This window comes from Heptranchias perlo, chromosome 13 (assembly GCF_035084215.1).
Source record: "Heptranchias perlo isolate sHepPer1 chromosome 13, sHepPer1.hap1, whole genome shotgun sequence".
In the NCBI taxonomy this organism is placed as follows: Eukaryota; Metazoa; Chordata; class Chondrichthyes; order Hexanchiformes; family Hexanchidae; genus Heptranchias; species Heptranchias perlo.
In genome coordinates this window covers 62,042,769-62,070,433 of record NC_090337.1, presented here as the reverse complement: position 1 = coordinate 62,070,433, position 27,665 = coordinate 62,042,769, and the positions used below count along the sequence as shown (strand labels likewise).

General features: G+C 46.4%; 1 protein-coding gene across 5 annotated transcripts in view; it reads right to left on the bottom strand.

Moving 5' to 3' along the window:
* The window catches only part of gpc5b (glypican 5b), a 688,958-nt gene that overhangs the window by 445,715 nt on the left and 215,578 nt on the right, over positions 1 to 27,665 (bottom strand). For all 5 annotated transcript variants that reach the window (XM_067995585.1, XM_067995586.1, XM_067995587.1 and 2 more), the window contains one exon: positions 19,172 to 19,297. In XM_067995585.1, coding sequence (XP_067851686.1) covers positions 19,172 to 19,297 — 126 coding nt within the window. The remainder of the gene's footprint in view (positions 1 to 19,171; positions 19,298 to 27,665) is intronic.

Here is a 27,665-nt window from a genome sequence, read left to right as displayed (position 1 = left end):
GGGCCTTGACCGATCCGAACTCAGCTTCATGTTCAATTTCCTGCCCGCTCCCCGTAACCCCTAATTCCCTTTACTTCTAGGAAACTGTCTATTTCTGTTTTAAATTTATTTAATGATGTAGCTTCCACAGCTTCCTGGGGCAGCAAATTCCACAGACCTACTACCCTCTGAGTGAAGAAGTTTCTCCTCATCTCAGTTTTCAAAGAGCAGCCCCTTATTCTAAGATTATGCCCCCTAGTTCTAGTTTCACCCATCCTTGGGAACATCCTTACCGCATCCACCCGATCAAGCCCCTTCACAATCTTATATGTTTCAATAAGATCGCCTCTCATTCTTCTGAACTCCAATGAATAGAGTCCCAATCTACTCAACCTCTCCTCATATGTCCGCCCCCTCATCCCCGGGATTAACCGAGTGAACCTTCTTTGTACTGCCTCGAGAGCAAGTATGTCTTTACTTAAGTATGGAGACCAAAACTACATGCAGTATTCCAGGTGCGGTCTCACCAATACCTTATATAACTGCAGCAATACCTCCCTGTTTTTATATTCTATCCCCCTAGCAATAAAAGCCAACATTCCGTTGGCCTTCTTGATCACCTGCTGCACCTGCAAACTAACTTTTTGATTTTCTTGCACTCGGACCCCCAGATCCCTTTGTACTGCAGTACTTTCCAGTTTCTCGCCATTAAGATAATAACTTGCGCTCTGATTTTTCCTGCCAAAGTGCATAACCTCACATTTTCCAATATTGTATTGCATCTGCCAAATCTCCGCCCACTCACCCAGCCTGTCTATAAGTCATTGGTGATGCTAAAGAGCTAAGTGTCCCACCACGTCTTAACCAATGAAGATGCTCCAGGAACATTCTAAACGTTGAAACTGAAGTTTATAAAGTGCCCGTGCATTGTTTGCCATTGACCCCCCCTCCCACCCCCGACCTCACCCCAGTCGGTGTGAAGTGAAAGCAGTTTGACCCTGGCTACCTGGAGGTGCCCCCACGCCAAAGACAAACCCTAACCTCGCGGTGATTCCACCCCGCAGTTTGTGCTGAGGTAAATGTTTCACAGTGATAGGTAATGTGCAGTAAAACTGCTCGACAAGAACACAAAGATAAGTACAGATAAGCCATTTGGCCCAGCTAGCTCCTCCATTGATAGAAACCTATTGGACATGATTTTGACCCCGAGCCGGGAGGGGGCGGGAGGGGTCAAATTGCGGACAGGAAACCCGGAAGTACGGGTTTCCCAGACGTCCTCACGATTTTGACGTAAGTACGTCTTTTATTTTTTTTTGTCGGTTTGCCGTCCGACTGACCGGCCTGATTGACAGGCTGGTCTCAGTCGGACGGGAGAGCAGCCAGGGAGAGGACGTATTCAGGTAAGTCTGCAGGTAAGTCTTTGATTGTATGGATGGAGGGGGGATGGGTGGGCACGGGGGTATAGGTTGGCATGGGGGCACCGGTGTGCATGGGGGGAGTCAGTCATGGGGGGAGGGATCAGGGGTCAGTCACGGGGTGCGGGGGGGGGGCTGTCAGGATCAGGGGTACTCACGTGGGTCCGCAATCATTGGGGGGGAATTGGGGGTCATCATGGGGGTCCACGATTGTTGGGGGGGTGGAATCGGAGATCATCACGGGGGACGGCAGTCATTGGGGGGGGGGCGGTCAGAGATCGGGGGGGGTCTGTGATCGTTGGGGGGTCGCTGCAGGTAGGCTTGTTGTGCCTGGGGGAAGCACACCTGCTCCTCCGGGCCCACAACCTGTGCCAGAAAGGCGCATACCTGTTAGTTTCGGGCCTTCTCATCTCCTTTCATGTGACGTAAAAGAGAAAGCCGGGAATCCCGGCCCCCAGGGGTTGAAATTGGAAGCTCTGGAAAAATAGAGGCCCGCGGCCTCCTTGAAAGGTTTTAATCACCAACCCACCTCCTGTGAGTGGGTTGGTCACCCACCCCTCGTCCTGCCCCAGTGAAAACCGGAAGTGGGCTGATTGGAGGCAGGTCCGAAATGGTTGCGATTTTGAATGCCCACCCGTTTTTCCCTTTTAAAATTGTGCCCATTGTCTCCCTCTGCCCCCCCCCCAAACCCCCCAACAATTGTAACATCGAACGGTCTCTTGAATGACTCCAGAGCTTTTGCTTTGCTGCCCAACCTAGATAATTTCAGGCACAAGTCATTCTTTGTGAAGAAGTGCTTCTTGCCAACAGTCCTGAACTAGCCTTTCACCGTGTTCTCATCTATGTCCCTTTGCCTGCAGGTGTGGATTAACTTGAAATAAAGCTCAGGGTTAACCTTCTCAGCTCCACGTGGTATCTTCTGCACCTCTGTAAGGCCCCCGCTCATTCGCCTCCTTTCAAAGCTGAAGAGTCCGAGCTTTTATCATCATTCATCATAACTCATTCTCCCTGGCATCAGGAACCAGATCTTATGGCCCCTTTTTTTTATTCGTTCATCGGATGTGGGCGTCATTGGCAAGGCCGGCATTTATTGCCCATCCCTAATTGCCCTTGAGAAGGTGGTGGTGAGCCTCCTTCTTGAACCGCTGCAGTCCGTGTGGTGAAGGTTCTCCCACAGTGCTGTTAAGTAGGGAGTTCCAGGATTTTGACCCAGTGACGATGAAGTAACGGCGATATATTTCCAAGTCGGGATGGTGTGTGACTTGGAGGGGAACGTGCAGGTGGTGTTGTTCCCATGTGCCTGCTGCTCTTGTCCTTGTGGTAGAGGTTGCGGGTTTGGGAGGTGCTGTCGAAGAAGCCTTGGCGAGTTGCTGCAGTGCATCCTGTGGATGGTACACACTGCAGCCACAGTGCGCCGGTGGTGAAGGGAGTGAATGTTTAGGGGATGGGTGGATGGGGTGCCAATCAAGCGGGCTGCTTTGTCCTGGATGGTGTCGAGCTTCTTGAGTGTTGTTGGAGCTGCACTCATCCAGGCAAGTGAAGAGTATTCCATCACACTCCTGACTTGTGCCTTGTAGGTGGTGGAATGGCTTTGGGGAGTCAGGAGGTGAGTCACTCGCCACAGAATACCCAGCCTCTGACCTGCTCTTGTAGTCACAGTATTTATATGGCTGGTCCAGTTAAGTTTCTGGTCAATGGTGACCCCCAGGATGCTGATGGTGGGGGATTCGGCAATGGTAATGCCGTTGAATGTCAAGGGGAAGTGGTGAGACTCCCTCTTGTTGGAGATGGTCACTGCTTGCCACTTATCAGCCCAAGCCTGGATGTTGTCCAGGTCTTGCTGCATGCGGGCATGGACTGCTTCATTATCTGAGGGGTTGCAAATGGAACCGAACACTGTGCAATCATCAGCGAATATCCCCATTTCTGACCTTATGATGGAGGGAAAGTCATTGATGAAGCAGCTGAAGATGGTTGGGCCTAGGACACTGCCCTGAGGAACTCCTGCAGCAATGTCCTGGGGCTGAGATGATTGGCCTCCAACAACCACTACCATCTTCCTTTGTGCTAGGTATGACTCCAGTCACTGGAGAGTTTTCCCCCTGATTCCCATTGACTTCAATTTTACTAGGGCTCCTTGGTGCCACACTCGGTCAAATTCTGCCTTGATGTCAAGGGCAGTCACTCTCACCTCACCTCTGGAATTCAGCTCTTTTGTCCATGTTTGGACCAAGGCTGTAATGTGGCCTGGAGCCGAGTGGTCCTGGCGGAACCCAAACTGAGCATCGGTGAGCAGGTTATTGGTGAGTAAGTGCCGCTTGATAGCATGGTCAATAACACCTTCCTTTGCTGATGATTGAGAGTAGACTGGAAAATTGGCCGGATTGGATTTGTCCTGATTTTTGTGGTCAGGACATTCCTGGGCAATTTTTATGTTGTGTTCCCACAGCTGCAATGTTTCCTCGGTGACCAGAACAGAATGCGATGTTCAAAGTGCAACTTGACCAGAGCTGCAGTTTAAGCCCCAAAGACTGTGATGGTAACAACTTGTCTATGCTTACAGAAACCATAGGCAGAAAGGAACGAGCTCCCAGCTGCACCGTATAACTTGTGTTATAGGGTGTGTCCACACACGCGTGCTAAAAAAAGAGAAACATAATCTGAAAGAAAAGACTTGCATTTATATAGCGCCTTTCACGACCTCAGGACATCCCAAAGCGCTTTACAGGCAATGAAGTACTTTTTGAAGTGGAGTCACTTGTAATATAGGAAATGTGGCGGCCAATCTACGCACAGCAAGGTCCCACAAAAAGCAATGAGATAAACAATCAGATAATCTATTTTTAGTGGTGTTGGTTGAGGGATAAATATTGGCCAGAACACTGTGGATAACTCCCCATCTCTTCTTTGAAATAATGCCCTGGGATCTTTTACATCCACTTGAAAGAGCAGATGGGGTCTCGGTTTAATGTCACATCCGAAAAACGGCACCTCCGACACTGCAGGGCCCCCTCAATACTGCATTGAGGTGTCAGCCTAGATTATTTGCTCAAGTCCCTGAATGCACAATTCAGCCAAGGCTCAAGTTCCATCATTGGCTTATTAAGTAAACGTGCCCTACAGAGCAGGAAAGTCCCAAGTTTGATCGTTGTTCCATGCTGAGTTAACTGATGTCAGGTGAAGCAGCAGGTCAGCCAGCTAGAATTGACCTCAGCGCTCAGGGTGACATTCCGCAAAACTGGCAAGTGTTCCTACTCTTGATTGCTATCTAGTGACCACCACTAGAAACCGCACCTGTTGAAGGTTGTGTGAGAACAGGATTGGGCTCAGCTGTAATGGTCTTCTTCCCCCTCTCCCCATCTCCCTGCCATGGATGCAGGGCCTTCCAGTCACTCACTGCCTGCGATCATTCACTTGGGCAAGGTACTGGAGGGCTGCTGGTGTAACCAGGCCTTAGCAATAGGCAGGAGGAAAAATACAAAATGGAAACAAAATCCTTGCTCATGACCAACTTAAATTTATATAACACCTTTCAAGCAAAAAAATTGTGTGGAGGTGTTGGACACTAAGCAAGAAGTGGGAGAGAGGTTAGTGGAGATGATCAAAGCTACAATCAAACAGGTAGGTTTTGGGAAAGCTTTTGAAGGAGGTGCAGAAACTTACGAAGAGAATTCCAGGCTGAAGATGAGAGCAACAATTTTAAACCTGACCTGTTGATGAGGCAGGTAGCCAGTCAAGGTCAGCGAGGGGAGGGGTGATGGAGCTTTTTGTGGGGTATGGTAGATTTCTGGAAGAGTTAAGAGTTTTATGTAAGGTAGACCTGGGGAGTCAGTGAGGAGAGAGCTGGAGGGAATGATGCTCAGTTGATGAAGATGTGGGTGATGGTTCCAGCAGCAGCAGAGAACGAGGTGGGGTTGCAGGCAAGCAGTGCTCCAGAGGTGGAAGTTAGCAATCTTGATAGTAAGGTGGATGTGGGGTTTGAAGCTCAGCTACGGATTGAACTGGACACAGGGGTGCACATCTTGAAATTCAGTCCTAAAGAGGAGCGCAAGAGGGAGATAGGAGCCTGAGGAGTCTAGTTCAGCAGTTTTTCTGATACTGAATTGACTTTAAATATAACTAGTTTAGATAATCTTTCGGCCATGACAATTAAACACGCTCACCCAAATAATCAGTATAGGTAATTCCCATCAATCGATGTGGAATCTTACATCTGAGTTGTTCTTCTACATTGCTATCTAGGCAGAGAAGGAAATACAGATTTTATTGGCGTTTGAATTGAATGGGAGGTCTGCTTATTTCTCACCAAAGCAAACAACATCTTAGCGAACCGCTGCTTCCTTGTGGGTTCGTCATGTTACAGCTGAAACCAAAGCTACGTATAATGGATCAAGGGGTTTAGCAACACAATCTCCCTAGTGTTTCCCTCTGTGAAATGACCTTATAATTTAGAACAGCTTTCTCTGCTAACCCAGATTACCATATCCCCATCTTCGGCAGTCAAGTTTGACGGGTGTCTTGTTCAACCTCTGAGCCCAAACTTGGAGGAGCAGGAAGTAATTATCGGAGAGATGGTTTCAGTTTGAAATGAGAACGGCAGAAACACAACAATCTGCAATTATTTAGTGTCGATAACACAGTAAACACCTCAAGGTGCTTTACAGAAGTGAAAATGGACACCAAGCAGTCGGAAGAGGAGTTAGGCAGGTAAATGAAGGCAGGGTTAAAGAGGGAGGTATTGAGACAATTTTTCAAGATGGGGTAGGTACCAAGGCAGAGGGGTTGAGGGAGAAAGTTTCAGGATGTAGGGCCAGGACTAGGTGCTGTCACAGAAAACAATGGAAAAGACAAAATCAAAAATGATGGGAAAGCATCACTGTGCAGAGGGAAACTTTGTCAGATAAATTTAAATCTAAGTTTAATACATCAGCAGTTTGATTTTGAGACCTAAAGACCTAATATAATACAAGATCTTTTGCTCGTTATTTGTTGTTTCCCTCTTTCTACTGTAACTGGGGCCAATAGCATCCTGTATCTGGGGCCAATAGTGTCCTGTATCTGTGGCCAATATTGCCCTGTAACTGGGGCTAATGGTGTACTGTAACTGGGGCCTATAGTGCCCTGCAACTGGGGCTAATGGTGTCCTGTAACTGGGGCCTATAGTGCCCTGCAACTGGGGCTAATGGTGTCCTGTAACTGGGGCCTATAGTGCCCTGCAACTGGGGCCTATAGTGCCCTGTAAATGGAGCCAAAAGTGTCCTGTAACTGGGGCCAATAGTGTCTGGTAACTGGGGCCAATAGTGTTCTGAATCTGGAGCCAATAGTGAACTGTAACTGGGGCCAATGGTGTTCTGAATCTGGAGCCAATAGTGCCCTGTATTTGGGGCTAATAGTGTACTGTAACTGGGGCTAATAGTGCCTGGTATCTGGGGCCAATAGTGTCCTGTAACTGGGGCAAATAGTGTCCTGTAACTGTAGCCAATGGTGTCCTGTAACTGGGGCTAATGGTGTACTGTAACTGGGGCCAATAGTGTCCTGTAACTGGGGCAAATAGTGTCTGGTAACTGGGGCCAATAGTGTCCTGTAACTGTAGCCAATGGTGTCCTGTAACTGGGGCCAATGGTGTCCGGTAACTGGGGTCAATTGTGCCCTGTAACTGGGGCCAATAGTGTCCTGTAATTGGGGCCAATAGTGTCCTGTAACTGGGGCCAATAGTGTCCTGTAACTGGGGCAAATAGTGTCCTGTAACTGGGCCAACAGTGTCCTGTAACTGTAGCCAATGGTGTCCTGTAATTGGGGCCAATAGTGTCCTGTAACTGGGGCCAATAGTGTCCTGTAATTGGGGCCAATAGTGTCCTGTAACTGGGGCCAATGGTGTCCGGTAACTGGGGTCAATTGTGTCCTGTAACTGGGGTCAATTGTGTCCTGTAACTGGGGTCAATTGTGTCCTGTAACTGGGGCCAATAGTGTCCTGATCTTGGGTCAAGGTTTCCTATAACTGGGGCCAATAGTGCCCTCTAACTGGGGCCAATGGTGTCCGGTAACTGGGGTCAATTGTGTCCTGTAATTGGGGCCAATAGTGTCCTGTAATTGGGGCCAATAGTGTCCTGTAACTGGGGCCAATAGTGTCCTGTAATTGGGGCCAATAGTGTCCTGTAACTGGGGCCAATAGTGTCCTGTAATTGGGGCCAATAGTGTCCTGTAACTGGGGCCAATAGTGTCCTGTAACTGGGGCCAATAGTGCCCTGTAACTGGGGCCAATAGTGTCCTGTAACTGGGGCCAATAGTGTCCTGTAATTGGGGCCAATAGTGCCCTGTAACTGGGGCCAATAGTGCCCTGTAACTGGGGCCAATAGTGTCCTGTAATTGGGGCCAATAGTGTCCTGTAACTGGGGCCAATAGTGTCCTGTAACTGGGGCCAATAGTGTCCTGTAATTGGGGCCAATAGTGCCCTGTAACTGGGGCCAATAGTGCCCTGTAACTGGGGCCAATAGTGCCCTGTAACTGGGGCCAATAGTGTCCTGTAATTGGGGCCAATAGTGTCCTGTAACTGGGGCCAATAGTGTCCTGTAACTGGGGCCAATGGCAATCCATAGTTGGGAAATCAATGGAGATCTTTAACTGCTCTGCAGTACGCTGTGAGGAGCTGCTGGAGGGCATTGTTTCTCCCTCCAATTATCACCCCCAGGGGCAATTTTGTCTTTGGGTGAGGTCAATGGAAATGAAGATGGGGAGAGATGTGCAAGGTGTGGCTGAATTAATATCACCCGTTTTAAACTATCACCCAAAGTCAAAATTCCCCCCCCCCCCACCACCTTGTGTTAACAACTGGCCTTGGATCAAACCCTCCCACAGTGGCGTGGCTGAGATTGAACGAGTGGTACCTGCACACCATATTCTACTGCTCTTTAGTGATCTCTCTGTGTAGAGCCAAGATGTGGCCGTGATCTGATCGGATATTTCAGATGTCGTTTCATGGGCCGCATGGCTTCCTTCTGTGCTGTAAGATTCTATGATTCCGTGATGTAAAAGTAATCATCCCAGTTTACTTCCAGGTTCATTTGTGAGGAGATTACATTACCACAGAACTATTTGCTTTAATTACAGTCCCGAAGGGTTCAGGGCAAATTCTCCCTTTATAACCGCAGAGTACCCTCAGCCTTGCTTTTCCCACAGAGCAGATGAAATGAAGGCATTGTTTACTTTCCATTTGATTTAGTTTTTTCAGTGTCTGAGCCGAGGCAGTGACACTGGATCTTATGAGACAGGCAGACATTAATATAAACAACAAAAAAACGTTCTTTTATCGTTCAACATTCTCAGGCCTCACCTTCTTCGTCACAGACAATGGCCGTCTCATTTATCGCCTGAAGGCAAACCCAAGTGAACCAATCAGAATCAGCCTCCATTTAGCAAACTGACTACAGACTATTTGTCGATGATTAATGGGTAGAAATATTCTATTACTGCAAACTTTATTACAGTTTTAATGCTCTGTTGAGCGGAAAAACAAATCACAGTTCTTCAAATGTTGGCAGAGGTTGTAACCTTTAACCTCTTGGAGTAAGAGTGCCTGCTCCATGGGCGACGAGCTGTTTTGCCATCACAGCACTTACCAATTGTTGGATTTGTTAAGGATAGTGCAAGATTATTTTCTCCCTTCCTTTCTCGGGAGTGTTGGGAGGTGGTTCCATGGCTGCGAGCCAGCCCTCCAGTATCTTACCCGAGTGGCCATTCTTTCATGCAGGAGCTTGGACTAGGAGTACTGGCTAGCTATTCGTTAATGGAGCAATCACAGCCAAACTCAATCCTGTTCTCACCTCGTGGCCACATGCCTGCACTTTCCAGCAGGAGTCACTAAGTCATAGAATCATAGAAAGGTTACTGTATGGAAGGAGGCCATTCGGCCCATCGAGTCCGTGCCAGCTCTATGTAAGAGCAATCCAGCTAGTCCCACTCCCCCACCCTATCCCTGTAGCCCTGCAAACATTTTCCTTTCAAGTACTTATCCAGTTCTCTTTTGAAGGCCATGATTGAATCTGCCTCCACCACTCTCTCGAGCAGTGCATTCCAGATCCTAACCACTCGCTGTGTAAAAAAGTATTTCCTCATGTCACCTTTGGTTCTTTTGCCAATTACCTTAAATCTATGTTCTCTGGTTCTTGACCCATCCGCCAATGGGAACAGTTTCTCTCTATCTACTCTGTCCAGACCCTTCATGATTTTGAATACCTCTATCAAATCTCCTCTCAACCTTCTCTGTTCCAAGGAGAACAATCCCAGCTTCTCCAGTCTATCCATGTAACTAAAGCCCCTCATTCCTGGAATCATTCTAATAAATCTCTTCTGCACCCTCTCTAAGGCCTTCACATCTTTCCTAAAGTGCGGTGCCCAGAACCGGACACAATACTCCAGCTATGGAGTATAACCTCCTTGCTTTTGTACTCTACGCCTCTATTTAAAAAGCCCAGGATCCTGTATGCTTTTTTAACTGCTTTCTCAACCTGTCCTGCCACTTTCAACGATTTGTGCACATATACCCCCAGATCTCTCTGTTCCTGTACCCCTTTTAGAGTTGTGCCCTCTAGTTGATATTGCCTCTCCTCATTCTTCCTACCAAAATGTATCACTTCACATTTTTCTGCATTAACTTTTATCTGCCATGTGTCCGTCCATGCCACCAGTGTGTCTATATCCTCTTGAAGTCTATCACCATCCTCCTCACTGTTCACTACCCTTCCAAGTTTTGTGACATCTGCAAATTTTGAAATTGTGTCCTGTACACCCAAGTCCAAGTCATTAATATACATCAAAAAAAGCAGTGGGCCCAGCACTGACCCCTGGGGAATACGACTGTTCACCTCCCTCCAGTCCGAAAAACAACTGTTCACCACTACTCTCTCTTTCCTGTCACTTAGCCAATTCTATATCCATGTTGCTATTGCCGCCTTTATTCCATGGGCCGCAATCTTGATAATAAGCCTACGATGTGGCACTTTATCAAACGCCTTTTGAAAGTCCATATACACCACATCAACTGCATTGCCCTCATCTACCCTCTCTGTTCCCTCATCAAAAAACTCTATCAGGTTAGTTAAACATGATTTGCCTTTAACAAATCCGTGCTGGCTTTCCCTAATCAATCCACACTCGTCCAAGTGACTGTTAATTCTGTCCCAGATTATTATTTCTAAAAGTTCCCCTCTAAAAGTGAGGTTAAACTGACTGGCCTGTAGTTTCTGGGTTTATCCTTACACCCTTTTTTGAACAAGGGTATAACATTTACAATTCTCCTGTCCTCTGGCACCACCCCCTTATCAGGAGCACGAATCGAGCTTATATTTTCCTCAGTCTATCCCAGGAGTTCTAATACCCACTATAATGCTCAAACCCCCCTCCCAGATGAGACCAGGGTCATGTCTGGGATCTTCCTTGCCTGTTTCGCTGAGTATCACACTAGTGAGTGCACATTCCCATTGAGACATTGAGGGAGATTAGACAAGATATCATAAAAAACAAACTGAGGAACTAAATAGGTTGACACCCCATGTGTGGTTCGATGGCTTGGAACAGATTCAGTGAAGCACAAGTCCCCTTCTGCTTACTGTACAGGTTCGGGTTTCTCACACTTGCCCTGTTCCTCTCCTTCTGTCTCCATGTTGCCGGGAGAGCTGCCTAATGTGAAAATATGTATTACTGACTGGTAGGGTTGCCAAATCTGTCTGGATAAATTGCTGGAGGTTTCATCACATGATCTCCTCCCTCCAACTGCCCCGCCCCCACGCTCCCCCACCATTGGTTGCCCAACATGTCCATCCTCACGGTGTACAGACTTCCCCGCCAATTGAAAAGCGAACAGAATCTTCATTACCCGACTGGATGATTCTTGACTGTCAGTCGAACAGTCTTTTCTTTCTCAACTCCAACATTTTTATGAAACAAAATTGTTGAAAGAAAATTATTTTATTTCAATGTCCCTATGATTTTTCTCCTGGGTTGCTCCCAGCAGTGTCCGCGAGATTAATCTTCAATTCCTGGAGACTCCAGGACAATCCTGGAGGGTTGGCAACCCTAATTATTGGGTGTACCTCCGAATTTAAATGGCAGATGAGAGTTTTTACTCCTTGGCAAACAGCAACAACAGATAATTGCAAAGGAACATCACATCCAAGTTCAGATAGGAGGCCTTTGAGTTATTTGGCCTAGTTTACTCAACCTTCTTAACAGTACTCCATTCCTGCCCAAATTCTTTCAGAGCCCCCATCCCACACCGCATCCCACTGTCTGTCCTTTCCACTTCCTTATATAAATATTGTAATCTTGTAATTTATTAGAATTCTATGAGGAAAAATGGGAAATTTCATGTCCAATGAGATTAGGGGTGTCAGTATTGGGAAATGGAAGAGATTTCCATTTCAGGCACCCAGTGTTGATGGTCGGCACTCTCAGGTCTGGCGTAGTTAGTTAGTTACTGAGTACAGCTCCCTCAATTATGTGCCTCAGTACCAACCCCAGAAACACTCCCTTCACTGCACCAGTGCGGCAGTTCTGTTTCCCACAGCAGCCATTCTTGTGACTCGTCTAAGTGAGATTGTGAACCATTGGCAAATTAAGGGCAGTTTTGAGATGTGGACATACACCCAGTGAGAACAGAGTTGAGATTGTCCAAATTGAGACCCACGTGGTGGGGGACATCAAGGACTTTGAAGAGGTTCAGAGGATGGTCACTCAAGTGATGTCCTAGTTTATGGGCCCATAGTTACCAGGACATGGTCAGAAAATTGGGGCCTTTTAGTTTAGAAAAGTTAACTTCAAGGCGATTTGATTGAGGCCTTTAAAGTAATGAAGGGATTAGATTCTACCCAAGTTATTAGAACTAGGTAGGCAGGATAAGACTAGGGGGGCATCAAAGAAAGAAAGAACTTGCATTTATATCGCACCTTTCATGACCTCAGGATGTTAAAAATCGCTTTACAGCCAATGAAGTACTTTCTGAAGTTAGTCACTGTTGTAATATAGGAAACACGGCAGGTAATTTGTGCACAGCAAGCCCCCACAAACAGCAATGAGATAATGACCCCACAAACAGCAATGAGATAATGACCAGATCTGTTTTAATGATGTTAGTTTAAGGATAAATGTTGGCCAGGACTCTTGTTGGGAGAACTCTCCTGCTTTTCTTTGAATAATGCCATGGTATCTTTTATGTCCACCTGAGAGGGCAGACTGGGCCTCGGTTTAACATCTCATCTGAAGGATGGCACCTCTAACAGTGCAGCACTCCTTCAGTACTGCAGTGAGGTGTCGGACTAGGTAATGTGCTCAAGTCCCTGGAGTGGGACTTAAACCCATAACCTTCTGTCTCAGAGGTGAGATTGCTACCACTGAGCCAAGACTGACACATCAGTACAAATTACATAAGCAGAGTTAGGCTAGATGCCAGGAAATTATTCTGTTTGTAGAGTCGTTGACCTCTGGAATAAGTTGCCAGTACGTGCGGTGAGTATAAATTCACTGCTAGCATTCAAAAGGATGAGTTCCTGCAAGTGGAAGACATCTCAGGTTATAGAAGGTGGGTGGGCTAGCAGGAATAGAGATACCAGCGACTGTGGTATCCTGGACCTTGCTTGCCCACAAGAGTCGGAGAGGAATTTCCCAGACTATTTTCCTAAATTGGCCTACGTTTTTTTTCCCTCTCTTAACAGATTGCATCCGGGGGCAGGGGTTGGGATGGAGTGGGCTAAATGATTTGAGCAGATTGCACCATGTTAGGCTTGATGGACTGGGCGGTCTTTCCCTGTCCTCTTTCCTATGTTCGTATTTCACGTATGGAAATGGTTCACTTGTCATTGGAGATGAAGAGAAAGAGAAGGAAGAGAGGTCTCGGTGTGCCAGGTAGAGTTCCAAGTAAAGTATTTTCTATATTACAAAACTTTTATTTTCTGTGAAAAGATTCCCCCCAAAAATTGCCATTGATGGAGATTCCCCATGATTGATCCCTATACATATGTTAACCAGTGTAGGGAGAGAAACCCGACTCGTGTCCAAAGCGGGTGCAAAATCAACACTCCGTGCACCGGTCTGTGCCAGCCCGAGGCCCGATCCAAATTCGGCTTTGGGCCTCATCTATATGTCGCCAGGCAAGCCGTGCGTGCCAAGCCAGAGGTTGCTGCACCTCATCGGTTGGGGAGAGCGGTAAATCGGCTGGCCTCCCACGCTGAGCCGGTCAGGTCGGGGTGGGGGACTCGAGATCCCAGGGAAGGCCGCCAATGGGCCGGAATTTTTTTTCTGGGCCTATTAAAAATAGAAACTCAAAATTTCCTGGATCTTTTTTTGAGCAGCCTCCAGTGGTCCCTTTAAGGACCCTTGGTTCGACCGCTCGACGCCTGATACAACTAGGCGCACACTCTGCCCAGCTGCACCAGAATTTTGCAGTCGGGGTCCTATGACCAGCGTAGGACTCCGATTTGCACATTTCAGCAGCCTTACACCTGTTTCAGGCAGAGAGGCTGCTCGCTCATTTACAAGCCCACCTGAATATGGCAACAGGCTGGTCCTGGGTGTCAATGGGGCAGCCGAGGCGCCCCCTCGATATTCAACTGTCGGCCGCCCATTTTTCATGTGCAAACGGATGGCCGCGAGTTGCCTTTCTCCCCCAGTAATATCACTTCAGGATTCATTCCTTCAGGTCCCTGGTACAATACTTGCTCAATAATCTGAGTGGAAACCTTCGCTCTGATCTACGTCCATCAGGTGTTTAATATTCTGGCAACAGAGACTGGCACCCTGACATTTTTCAGTGCGTTTTAGCTTCACCTCCTTGGTCAGGCTACAGTAAAGTTGTGATTCAGTGCTCACTACTGCAGGCAGTCTCCCAGAGCAAGGGATGGATCATTCCATTTGCGTCTATCCCATACTGTCCCCCTGGAATGGAGAACTGAAATACTTGTTGTGTCACTGTTATGCACTGGTGAGCGTTGAGTAATCTTCTTTAGTACATTGAGGCTTTATTTAAAGAGTTTAACCAGTGCTTTTTTCCAAAGACAGCCTTCAATGTCGAACTTCTTCTGTTGAATATGGTGTTAGCACTGGGCAATGGGATATTTTCCCTCTGCAGGCACTGAGTGTCAAGCAGTCGCATCTTTGAGATACAACCCAGCACTTTAATTTGCCTTCATATAAAATTACAAGGCAGAAGGAAGCCATTCAACTGCAGCTGTGTACTGTAAACCCACTTCCTGTCCTGTAGATGATGCATCAAGTAGATACTTTCAGTGACAGGCTAATAAACACAGGCAAATGAGAGACAGGCTAAGCTTGAATCAGTTTGGTAATGGTTTAGCCCACTGGAATCTGATGTCTTAGAAGTGCTTTGTTTGATCTGTTAGAAATCTGTACAATAGGAGTGAATAGGGAATAGATTCCGTCCTTTGGAATTCTTTTCAATGTGAGCGAATGGGAAGGGGTTTGGACCATTGTCCAGTCATGATCTAATCGAATGGAAGAACAGGCTTGAGGGGCTGAATGGTCTACTCCTGTTCCTATGTTCCACTGGGATTCTTTACAATGGGAGTGAAAGTTTGGACCATTGGGATTGTATAAGTGGTGGAAAAAGTGCCACTTGATAGAAAAGGAGAATACAAAGTGGGAATGAGCAAAGAAAGGTGAGTCAGTTCATCTAATTTGTCCTATTTAGATCTATGTACAGCACCCAGGCAGACCAGTATAATCTCCTTTGGCCAGTGTTAACCCCTCTACATGCCTTGTGGAATCAGAAATCTTTAGATTTCCTTTTCAAATGCTTCAACAAAATCCATATTCACTGCTCTGGATGTCTGCCTATTCTATAAAGATTTTCCTTTGAGTAATATTAATGACCCCCGATTCACATTTAGCTCAAGGTTTTCTTTTATAATTCTGGCATCTAACACAAAGATTTCCATATCCACATCCTTCCCATCCATATCTTCATCAACCATGTCTTTCCTCCTCTTCCTCTTTATTTTTCTGATGTCTAAGACATTTGTTAGCATTTCAATCCAAAACAACAGATAGCTTCTCCATCTTGCATGGGAGAATTCTCCAGAGTCAGTAGATGAAAGTGACTTTTGGTCTATTCATTACTGTCTATGGGGAGATAAAGAAAAAGAAAGAAAAAAAGAATGAATGAATGACTGACTTACATTTATATAGCGCCTTTCATGGCCTAAGGACCTGCCAAAGTGCTTTACAGCCAATTAAGTACTTTTGAAATGTCATCACTGTTGCAATTTAGGAAGCGCAGTAGCCAATTTCCACAAATTGGGTAATGGCCAGATAACTTGTTTTTGAGGGATAAGTATTGGCCAGGACACCGGGGAGAATTCCCCAGCTCTTCTTCGAAATAGTGCCATGGGATCTTTTACTTTCACCCGAGAGGGCACACGGCGCCTCGGTTTAACGTCTCATCCAAAAGACGGCACCTCCGACAGCAGCACTCCTTTGGAACTGCACTGGAAGATCAGCCTAGATTTTATGCTGAAGTCTCTGGAGTGGGACTTGAACCCACAACCTTCTGACTCAGAGGCGAGAATGCTACCACTGAGCCAAGACTGACATCGAGGTGCTGTATATTCAAGCTAATCAAAAAAAATGATGCATAAGTGGCAAAGTAACACAAACGAGGAAAGGCCATTCTCTCTATAGAGCCTGCTTCACCAGGAGTCAGTGTATGATTGTTTTATCATGGACATCCAACCTACACCACCACCACCTGGTCGTTCGCTGACTTTAAGGAGCACTGGGTTAATTTTCTCTTGCTCGCTGGAAGCATGGATTGGAACATCGGTTTCAAAGGTCAGCATGCCCGATTTGTGGCACTCCTGATTTTCCAGTTGCTAAAATTAATGACCACCAAATGGAAAGTTTCGTAAATCAGAGATGCGGACCTCTACATCTGATTATCCAATCTAAGCACCTGTGAAAATGTACTCCCCTTCAAAACAACCAGGTTATAGTCCAACAGTTTCATTTGAAAATCACAAGCTTTCGGAGACTTTCTCCTTCGTCAGGTGAAGTGTGACGAAGGAGAAAGCCTCCAAAAGCTTGTGATTTTCAAATAAAACTGTTGGACTATAACCTGGTGTTGTAAGATTCCTTACATTTGTCAACCCCAGTCCATCACCGGCATCTCCACATCAAAACAACCAAGCAGGGCTGTTATGACCTGACAAACCCTCATACACTTCATAGCATTAAGTAAAAGCACATTCAACTAGATGTTCTCCATGCCTCACATTTATCCCATGGGCAAAGCCACGTATCGACTGAAACTTTGCCTGTGGGATAAACTTAAAGCATGGGCAATTCCCAACTAAATGTGTAAGGAAAGTCACAAGGACCATCATGGTGACTTGAGATTATATAGTCTATAAGCCACATGAAATGACACAAACAATTGCAGCACTGTTGGGATGAAGATCGGGGTGGACATGCTTAAAGGTTGCTTGAAGGAACATACGAGATTTCTCAGTGAACGAGAGTATAAATGATCCAAACACATGCACATCACATTTTTAATCGAAATCACTATAAGACTATAATGGACAGGTATTCTCATAGATATGGGAACACTGTATTATACTGCCGTGTGGGAAACAGATTCCCTCCCATACTTTTCCGAACTGCTGATCAGAGTTGAGCAGGGTGTCTTGCTGCGGAACCAAGTTGAAAACCAGAGACATTGCCAGTTATTGTTGCACACCTGGGAGAGGCTCAGCTTCCTATCCTCTCAGCTAGGGCAGGTATACGGGCTAGAAAAATTAAACTGGTGGCGGGGGACTGAAGAGTTTGTATTTTAAAATAAATTAAATTTCATGGACTGTAGATCATAAGAATTTTTAGGAACAGAAAAAGGCCATTCGGACCATCAGACTGTTCCTTTCTTCATAGACCGAAGCCACCAAACCACCTTTTCACCATATCTCCCAATACCTTCTCCCCTTAGAAATGCATCTAACTTTCTCTTGAACCCATTCATATGGATTGCTTCAATAACTGACCTATGCATATAGACTCTTGATATGAGTGAGGTAGGATGGATACATGATGCCAGATAGATACTAAATAATACTTTCATATCAGGCCTTATCACATCAAAATGCTGCGCATAATGAATTACTTCTGAAGTCCAATGATTGTAGACAAACATGGCAGCCATTTTGTACCAGCGACGTGCTATAAACAGCCATGAGGTTAAACACTAAATCTGCATACCTAAAGATTATAGTTCACAGAAGCAAATCAGTCCCAGTCTCCTCCACACAGATAGCAATAGCACATGGTGTCTGGATACAAAAGGAGGCAAGTGCAACATGGAGTGAGTTAAAGAACAGCTCTCCAAAGCCACACGAGTGCCCCCTGCTCAGAATTCAGCGATTGCCTCTTCACCTGTCATTTCCTTTTAAATATCTGCTGGATCAGTTTGTGGCTGAGTGGGACTCTTTTGCCTTTAAGTTTCCTTACAAGGTTGACCCATAAACACAAATAAAATTGCCGTGCAGTCTTTGATCCCTTCAATTAACACCAGCCATAATAGAACTACATACAGTCTGAACGCTGTAGGCACTTGACATGGATACAATGGCCCCTAAAGTCTGCAGGTCACACACCTCCTATTGCCCTCTGGAGTTGACCCTGCTAGAGTTTCCGGGGTCAGCGGGATGACATCTAATTTGCAAGTGACTGGCTGGCGCCCGGGTCACTTTTGGCACATCTCTGGTGACTATATGAACAATAAATCCCCTGCCTATGCATCATCAGGCAACGAGGAGGGGGAAAGAGTTCTGCCCTCCTCTCACCCAAGACACCAGCCATCTCCCCTTCAGCCTCTTGTGTAAGGGGGGTGATCCAGATTAATTTTTCCTGATCTACATAGGTCAAGGTCATTCCCATCGCCTGGACCTCCCCCACTTCCTTTGACCTCCCCACAAGTAGGAACATTCCAGCATTCTGGGTTGGATATAAAACCCAAGTTCCAGAGGTGAAAAGATTTTATTCTACCCTAAGGTTACTCAAACTATCGCACAAGTGTCTCTAATATCAACTTTATATTATTCCGAACTGCTCCAAATAGAAGTGGTTGTGTTTGCCTTGGGTACTGTGCTGTGCAATGCAATCCATCCCATTTATATTGTGGGTTCATTCTCACTGCTCCAGCAGCAATAGATAAAGACCAGACCTGCAGCTGCAGCTGTTTGAAAATCGAACCTGCGACTCTCAATTCTTCCCTAAAGGCTGATCAGCATCTAACCCACAACGCATTCAGTCCTCAACCCTGCAGACTAATAACAAGATCCTTAAACAGAACAGTGCACAGCCCAGTGATGAGAGCACCTTGAACAGTGCTCCAAATGGAAGGAAATGGAGTGAAACGGAATACATCAAAAGGATATGGAAATCTTGCCCAGTGCGAACATACAAGTGTCAAGAGTTCAGATTTGCAGTAGATGCTTTTTCAGGGCATGACTGCACCTACTTTCTGACCCTAGGTCATAGTAACACTTATATACATCTCTTGAATTTGGACTCAGATCAACAGTAGGATTCAACACTGCAAAGCCATCCAAAATATAAAGAAGATGCAGCCATAATAGCTGTACAATAAAACACATCAAAAACATACACAAAGAGAGTAGTCCACAGGTAAAAGGTCACGCATGTCACATCCCTCAGTGAAAACCGTGACCATTGTTAATTCACATTCTTAATTTTGTAAGTTACTGCAGCCAACCACTTACCTTTCGACGACATCGTCTCCGCTCCAGCAGGTTGAGCTGTCTTGAGGTAGGATGTCACCTTCGCAGATCTGCTCGGCCAGAGAAGCGTAGAAGGTCCTGAACCGTCGAATGTAGTTCATGAAGTCCCTGGCAGACCAAACACAGAGCCAATCTTACATTGCACTCACGTCCAATACATAGGAAACAAGCCGCCGTACTAGAGAAATGTTTTCCATTGCAAACCCAATATGGAGCCCATTCCACTTCCAAATGGTTGCACTGTAGAGTAACATTGCATTACTTTAAAACCTCCATCCAGTTATTTCTTCTAGATGTGGTGTTATACTTGTAGGACACCAATGGATGGCAATCATCTTTAAATGGTACTAATTTTAAGTTCCATTTAAAAATAAAAATGAACTTTGAATGCAGAATTAAAAGACATAAGTTCAAGTTTAAGAAGATTCAAATGAGACTAAAGGTTGTTGAAGCAAAGGCCAGCAAAAGTATTTGATGCCCTTCGGACAATTAGGAGAGTTGCATCAGAGAGGGTTGATGAAGGTAGTGTAGTAGATGTTGTATAAATTGACTTTCAACAGGCATTTGATAAAGTACCACATAACAGACTTATTCGGAAAGTAGAAGCACATGGGATTAAAGGGATGGTGGTAACTTGGGTACGTAATTGGCTAAGGGACAGGAGGCAGAGTGTAGTGGTGAATGGATGTTTTTCTGACTGGAGAGAAGCATGCAGTGGGCTCCCCCAGGGATCGGTAGTAGGACCATTGCTTTTCTTGTTATATATAAATGACCTGGACTTAGGTATAGGGAGTACAATTTTGAAGTTTGCGGATGATTCAAAACTTGGCATCTACTCATGAGGTCATTCTACACATGTCTTGCCCTATTGTTTTCTTGATCAGAGTTCATTAACGGCCTTTGATTACGAGTCCTTGGACTGGGATAAGTACTGAAGAATTTTTCATGTCTTTCATTCACTCCAATTCTTAATGGACCACCTGGACTCCATGGAGTCAACATAGGAATTCCACCACTCTCATGTAACAATGAATCAGGAAGACCACAAAGGACAGTTTCATCCAAAAGTCTTGCAAATTATTAGAACTGTGTAAAAAATACAGTTAAAGAGGATATTTTAACTTCCTGTGGACTAACTGTTTTCATCAGCCTTGGCTCAATGGTAGCACTCCCACCTCAAAGGCAGAAAGTTGTGGGTTCAAGCCCCATTTCAGACGCATCAGCACATAATCCAGGCTGACACTTCAGTGCAGTACTGAGGGAGTTCTGCACTGTCGGAGGTGCTGTCTTTCAGATGAGACGTTAAATCAGGTGGACGTAAAAGATCCCATGCCGCTATCTGAAGAGCAGCAGGGGAGCTTTGCTGCTGTCCTGGCCAACATTTATTCCTCAACCAACATTACTAAAACAAATGATCTGGTCATTGTAAGATCATTCTGTGCACACATTGACTGCTGCTGTTGCCTCTATTACCACACTTCAAAAGTAATTCTTTGGCTGTGAAGCACTTTGAGACATCCTAAGGTTGTGAAAGGTGCTATATGAAAGCAAGATATTTCTTTCATTCTAATGTACTATTTTCTGGCTGTGTGTGACTGCTTCCATGTAATTAGCTGACTTGTAAATAAATCTGACTATTCGTTTGAGCCTGAGTGTAATAGTCTGATCATGTGAATTTTATCGCCTTTTAGAATAGACAGAAGAATGTTGTAGGCAGCCTATGTAATCACTTATGTGTTGTAGCGTAATTAAGCAATAATAAATACTCCCAAGGCACATAGGTATTGGTACAAAGGAGACCCATCTACTTATGGAAATTACCTATTTTCTATCAGCACAAGTTAAAAGTGCTGTGAGAAAGCCCAAACCATAACAGCTGGATGTCTGGTTGAGAATGGGATTGTAACTATAGAGATATGTACAAATTTAGTATTTTCTGGGCACGGAATGGAAGTGTAATTGGTGAAGGGAAGGTGGCCAGGGTGAATAGTGGAAATATGATGATGGGTGAATATTCTGTAGATTTGTTTGATTATCTTTGGGGATCAGAGAGTATTTATACAGAACATTACGCAGGAGATTAAATGGTTGGGTAAATTGTACATGGTATGTGGAAGAAATGTGCTTGATGGATTGAAATGAATTACCCTTTGGCCAAGAGGGATCCTTCTGGCTCGCTTCCAAATCCCTGCCAATGCCATTCTGGAGCTGGCACATGGAATAGAAGCCTAGGAAGATCTCGGCCTCCACCGGGAAAGTCCCTGGCACCTTCCACTGACATCATATCCATAATCAAAAACTCACATGAGAAGATTATAGAGATGAACCAATTCCCTTGTGCCTCCTATATGTGCCTTATTTTTAGCAAACAAGGGACCCCAATGAGATGCCATGAAATCATCACACAACTGAGATAAGCAGGAACCGAGATAGGCACAGACCAAGATAGATACAGACCGAGATAGATACAGACCGAGATAGATACAGACCGAGATAGGCACAGACCAAGATAGATACAGACCGAGATAGATACAATCCGAGATAGATACAATCCGAGATAGATACAGACCAAGATAGATACAGACCAAGATAGATACAGACCAAGATAAGCACAGACTGAGACAGGCACGGACCGAAACAGGCACGGACAGAGATAAGCTTGGACCGAGACAGGCACGGACCGAGATAAGCACGGACTGAGACAGGCACGGACCGAGATAAGCACGGACTGAGACAGGCACGGACCGAGATAAGCACGGACTGAGACAGGCACGGACCAAGATAAGCACAGACTGAGACAGGCACGGACCGAAACAGGCACGGACAGAGATAAGCTTGGACCGAGACAGGCACGGACCGAGATAAGCACGGACTGAGACAGGCACGGACCGAGATAAGCACGGACTGAGACAGGCACGGACCGAGATAAGCACGGACTGAGACAGGCACGAACCGAGATAGGCACGGACCGAAACCGGCACAGACAGAGTTAAGCACGGACCGAGATAAGCACGGACTGAGATAAGGCACGGACTGAGATAAGGCACGGACTGAGATAAGCACGGACCGAGATAAGCACGGACTGAAACAGGCACGGACTGAGATAAGGCACGGACTGAGATAAGCACGGACTGAAACAGGCATAGACAGAGATAAGCACGGACAGAGATAAGCATGGACCGAGATAAGCATGGACCGAGATAAGCACGGACTGAAACAGGCATAGACAGAGATAAGCACGGACAGAGATAAGCACGGACTGAAACAGGCACAGACAGAGATAAGGCACGGACTGAGATAAGCAAGGACCGAGATAAGCACGTACTGAAACAGGCACAGACAGAGATAAGGCACGGACAGAGATAAGCACGGACTGAAACAGGCATAGACAGCGATAAGGCACGGACAGAGATAAGCACGGACTGAAACAGGCACGGACTGAGATAAGGCACGGACTGAGATAAGCACGGACTGAAACAGGCATAGCCAGAGATAAGCACGGACTGAAACAGGCACGGACTGAGATAAGCACGGACTGAGATAAGCACGGACCGAGATAAGCACGGACTGAGATAAGCACAGACTGAGATAAGCACGGACTGAGATAAGCACGGACTGAAACAGGCATAGACAGAGATAAGCACGGACTGAGACAGGCACGGACCGAGATAAGCACGGACTGAGACAGGCACGGACCGAGATAAGCACGGACTGAGACAGGCACGGACCAAGATAAGCACAGACTGAGACAGGCACGGACCGAAACAGGCACGGACAGAGATAAGCTTGGACCGAGACAGGCACGGACCGAGATAAGCACGGACTGAGACAGGCACGGACCGAGATAAGCACGGACTGAGACAGGCACGGACCGAGATAAGCACGGACTGAGACAGGCACGAACCGAGATAGGCACGGACCGAAACCGGCACAGACAGAGTTAAGCACGGACCGAGATAAGCACGGACTGAGATAAGGCACGGACTGAGATAAGGCACGGACTGAGATAAGCACGGACCGAGATAAGCACGGACTGAAACAGGCACGGACTGAGATAAGGCACGGACTGAGATAAGCACGGACTGAAACAGGCATAGACAGAGATAAGCACGGACAGAGATAAGCATGGACCGAGATAAGCATGGACCGAGATAAGCACGGACTGAAACAGGCATAGACAGAGATAAGCACGGACAGAGATAAGCACGGACTGAAACAGGCACAGACAGAGATAAGGCACGGACTGAGATAAGCAAGGACCGAGATAAGCACGTACTGAAACAGGCACAGACAGAGATAAGGCACGGACAGAGATAAGCACGGACTGAAACAGGCATAGACAGAGATAAGGCACGGACAGAGATAAGCACGGACTGAAACAGGCACGGACTGAGATAAGGCACGGACTGAGATAAGCACGGACTGAAACAGGCATAGCCAGAGATAAGCACGGACTGAAACAGGCACGGACTGAGATAAGCACGGACTGAGATAAGCACGGACCGAGATAAGCACGGACTGAGATAAGCACAGACTGAGATAAGCACGGACTGAGATAAGCACGGACTGAAACAGGCATAGACAGAGATAAGCACGGACTGAAACAGGCATAGACAGAGATAAGCACGGACTGAAACAGGCACGGACTGAGATAAGCACGGACTGAGATAAGCACGGACTGAGATAAGCACGGACTGAGATAAGCACGTACTGAAACAGGCATAGACAGAGATAAGCACGGACTGAGATAAGCACGGACTGAGATAAGCACGTACTGAAACAGGCATAGACAGAGATAAGCACGGACTGAGATAAGCACGGACTGAAACAGGCACGGACTGAGATAAGGCACGGACTGAGATAAGCAAGGACCGAGATAAGCACGGACAGAGATAAGCACGGACTGAAACAGGCATAGACAGAGATAAGACACGGACAGAGATAAGCACGGACTGAAACAGGCACGGACTGAGATAAGGCACGGACTGAGATAAGCACGGACTGAAACAGGCATAGCCAGAGATAAGCACGGACTGAAACAGGCACGGACTGAGATAAGCACGGACTGAGATAAGCACGGACCGAGATAAGCACGGACTGAGATAAGCACGGACTGAGATAAGCACGGACTGAGATAAGCACGGACTGAAACAGGCATAGACAGAGATAAGCACGGACTGAAACAGGCATAGACAGAGATAAGCACGGACTGAAACAGGCACGGACTGAGATAAGCACGGACTGAGATAAGCACGGACTGAGATAAGCACGGACTGAGATAAGCACGTACTGAAACAGGCATAGACAGAGATAAGCACGGACTGAGATAAGCACGGACTGAGATAAGCACGTACTGAAACAGGCATAGACAGAGATAAGCACGGACTGAGATAAGCACGGACTGAAACAGGCACGGACTGAGATAAGGCACGGACTGAGATAAGCAAGGACCGAGATAAGCACGGACAGAGATAAGCACTGACTGAAACAGGCATAGACAGAGATAAGCACGGAACGAGATACGGCACGGACTACGGGAACTCTATGGGTCAGTATCTATCAGTGACTGTACAGGGGGAGCTCTATGGGTCAGTATCTATCAGTGACAGTACAGGGGGATCTCTATGGGTCAGTATCTATCAGTGACTGTACAGGGGGAAATCTATGGGTCAGTATCTATCAGTGACAGTACAGGGGGATCTCTATGGGTCAGTATCTATCAGTGACTGTACAGGGGGAACTCTACGGGTCAGTATCTATCAGTGACAGTACAGGGGGATCTCTGCGGGTCAGTATCTATTAGTGACAGTACAGAGGGAACTCTATGGGACAGTATCTATCAGTGACAGTACAGAGGTAACTCTATGGGTCAGTATCTATCAGCGACAGTACAGGGGAAACTCTATGGGTCAGTATCAATCAGTGACAGTACAGGGGGAACTCTACGGGTCAGTATCTATCAGCGACAGTACAGGGGGAACTCTACGGGTCAGTATCTATCAGTGATAATACAGGGGGATCTCTATGGGTCAGTATCAATCAGTGACAGTACAGGGGGAACTCTACGGGTCAGTATCTATCAGTGACAGTACAGAGGGAACTCTACGGGTCAGTATCTATCAGTGACAGTACAGAGGGAACTCTATGGGTCAGTATCTATCAGTGACAGTACAGGGGGATCTCTATGGGTCAGTATCTATCAGTGACAGTACAGGGGAAACTCTATGGGTCAGTATCTATCAGCGACAGTACAGGGGGATCTCTACGGGTCAGTATCTATCAGTGACAGTACAGGGGGAACTCTACGGTCAGTATCTATCAGTGACAGTAGAGGGGGATCTCTATGGGTCAGTATCTATCAGTGACAGTACAGGGGGAACTCTATGGGTCAGTATCTATCAGTGACAGTACAGAGGGAACTCTATGGGTCAGTATCGATCAGTGACAGTACAGGGGGATCTCTATGGGTCAGTATCTATCAGTGACAGTACAGGGGGAACTCTATGGGTCAGTATCTATCAGTGACAGTACAGGGGGATCTCTATGGGTCAGTATCTATCAGTGACAGTACAGGGGGATCTCTATGGGTCAGTATCTATCAGTGACAGTACAGGGGGATCTCTATGGGTCAGTATCTATCAGTGACAGTACAGGGGGATCTCTATGGGTCAGTATCTATCAGTGACAGTACAGAGGGAACTCTATCGGTCAGTATCTATCAGTGATAATACAGGGGGAAATCTACGGGTCAGTATCTATCAGTGACAGTACAGAGGGAACTCTATGGGTCAGTATCTATCAGTGATAATAGAGGGGGAAATCTACGGGTCAGTATCTATCAGTGACTGTACAGAGGGAACTCTATGGGTCAGTATCTATCAGCGACAGTACAGGGGGAACTCTATGGGTCAGTATCTATCAGTGACAGTACAGGGGGAACTCTATGGGTCAGTATCTATCAGCGACAGTACAGGGGAAACTCTATGGGTCAGTATCTATCAGTGACAGTACAGGGGAAATCTATGGGTCAGTATCTATTGGTAATAATACAGGTGGAACTCTACGGGTCAGTATCTATCAGTGACAGTACAGGGGGATCTCTATGGGTCAGTATCTATCAGTGACTGTACAGGGGGATCTCTATGGGTCAGTATCTATCTGTGATAATACAGGGGGAACTCTATGGGTCAGTATCTATCAGTGACAGTACAGGGGGAACTCCGTGGGTCAGTATCTATCAGTGACAGTACAGGGGGAACTCCGTGGGTCAGTATCTATCAGTGACTGTACAGGGGGATCTCTATGGGTCAGTATCTATCGGTGACTGTACAGGGGGAACTCTATGGGTCAGTATCTATCAGTGACTGTACAGGGGGATCTCTATGGGTCAGTATCTATCAGTGACAGTACAGGGGGAACTCTATGGGTCAGTATCTATCAGTGACAGTACAGGGGGAACTCTATGGGTCAGTATCTATCAGTGACAGTACAGGGGGATCTCTATGGGTCAGTATCTATCAGTGACAGTACAGGGGGAACTCTATGGGTCAGTATCTATCAGTGACAGTACAGGGGGATCTCTATGGGTCAGTATCTATCAGTGACAGTACAGAGGGAACTCTATGGGTCAGTATCTATCAGTGACAGTACAGGGGGATCTCTATGGGTCAGTATCTATCAGTGACAGTACAGGGGGAACTCTATGGGTCAGTATCTATCAGTGACAGTACAGGGGGAACTCTATGGGTCAGTATCTATCAGTGACAGTACAGGGGGATCTCTATGGGTCAGTATCTATCAGTGACAGTACAGGGGAAACTCTATGGGTCAGTATCTATCGGTGATAATACAGGAGGAACTCTACGGGTCAGTATCTATCAGTGACAGTACAGGGGGAACTCTATGGGTCAGTATCTATCAGTGACTGTACAGGGGGATCTCTATGGGTCAGTATCTATCAGTGACAGTACAGGGGGAACTCTATGGGTCAGTATCTATCGGTGACAGTACAGGGGGAACTCTATGGGTCAGTATCTATCAGTGACAGTACAGGGGGAACTCTATGGGTCGGTATCTATCAGTGACAGTACAGGGGAAACTCTATGGGTCAGTATCTATCAGTGACAGTACAGGGGGAACTCTATGGGTCAGTATCTATCAGTGACAGTACAGGGGGAACTCTATGGGTCAGTATCTATCAGTGACTGTACAGAGGGAACTCTGCGGGTCAGTATCTATCAGTGATAATACAGGAGGAACTCTACGGGTCAGTATCTATCAGTGACAGTACAGAGGGAACTCTACGGGTCAGTATCTAACAGTGACTGTACAGGGGGAACTCTATGGGTCAGTATCTATCAGTGACAGTACAGGGGGAACTCTACGGGTCAGTATCTATCAGTGATAATACAGGAGGAACTCTACGGGTCAGTATCTATCAGTGACAGTACAGAGGGAACTCTATGGGTCAGTATCT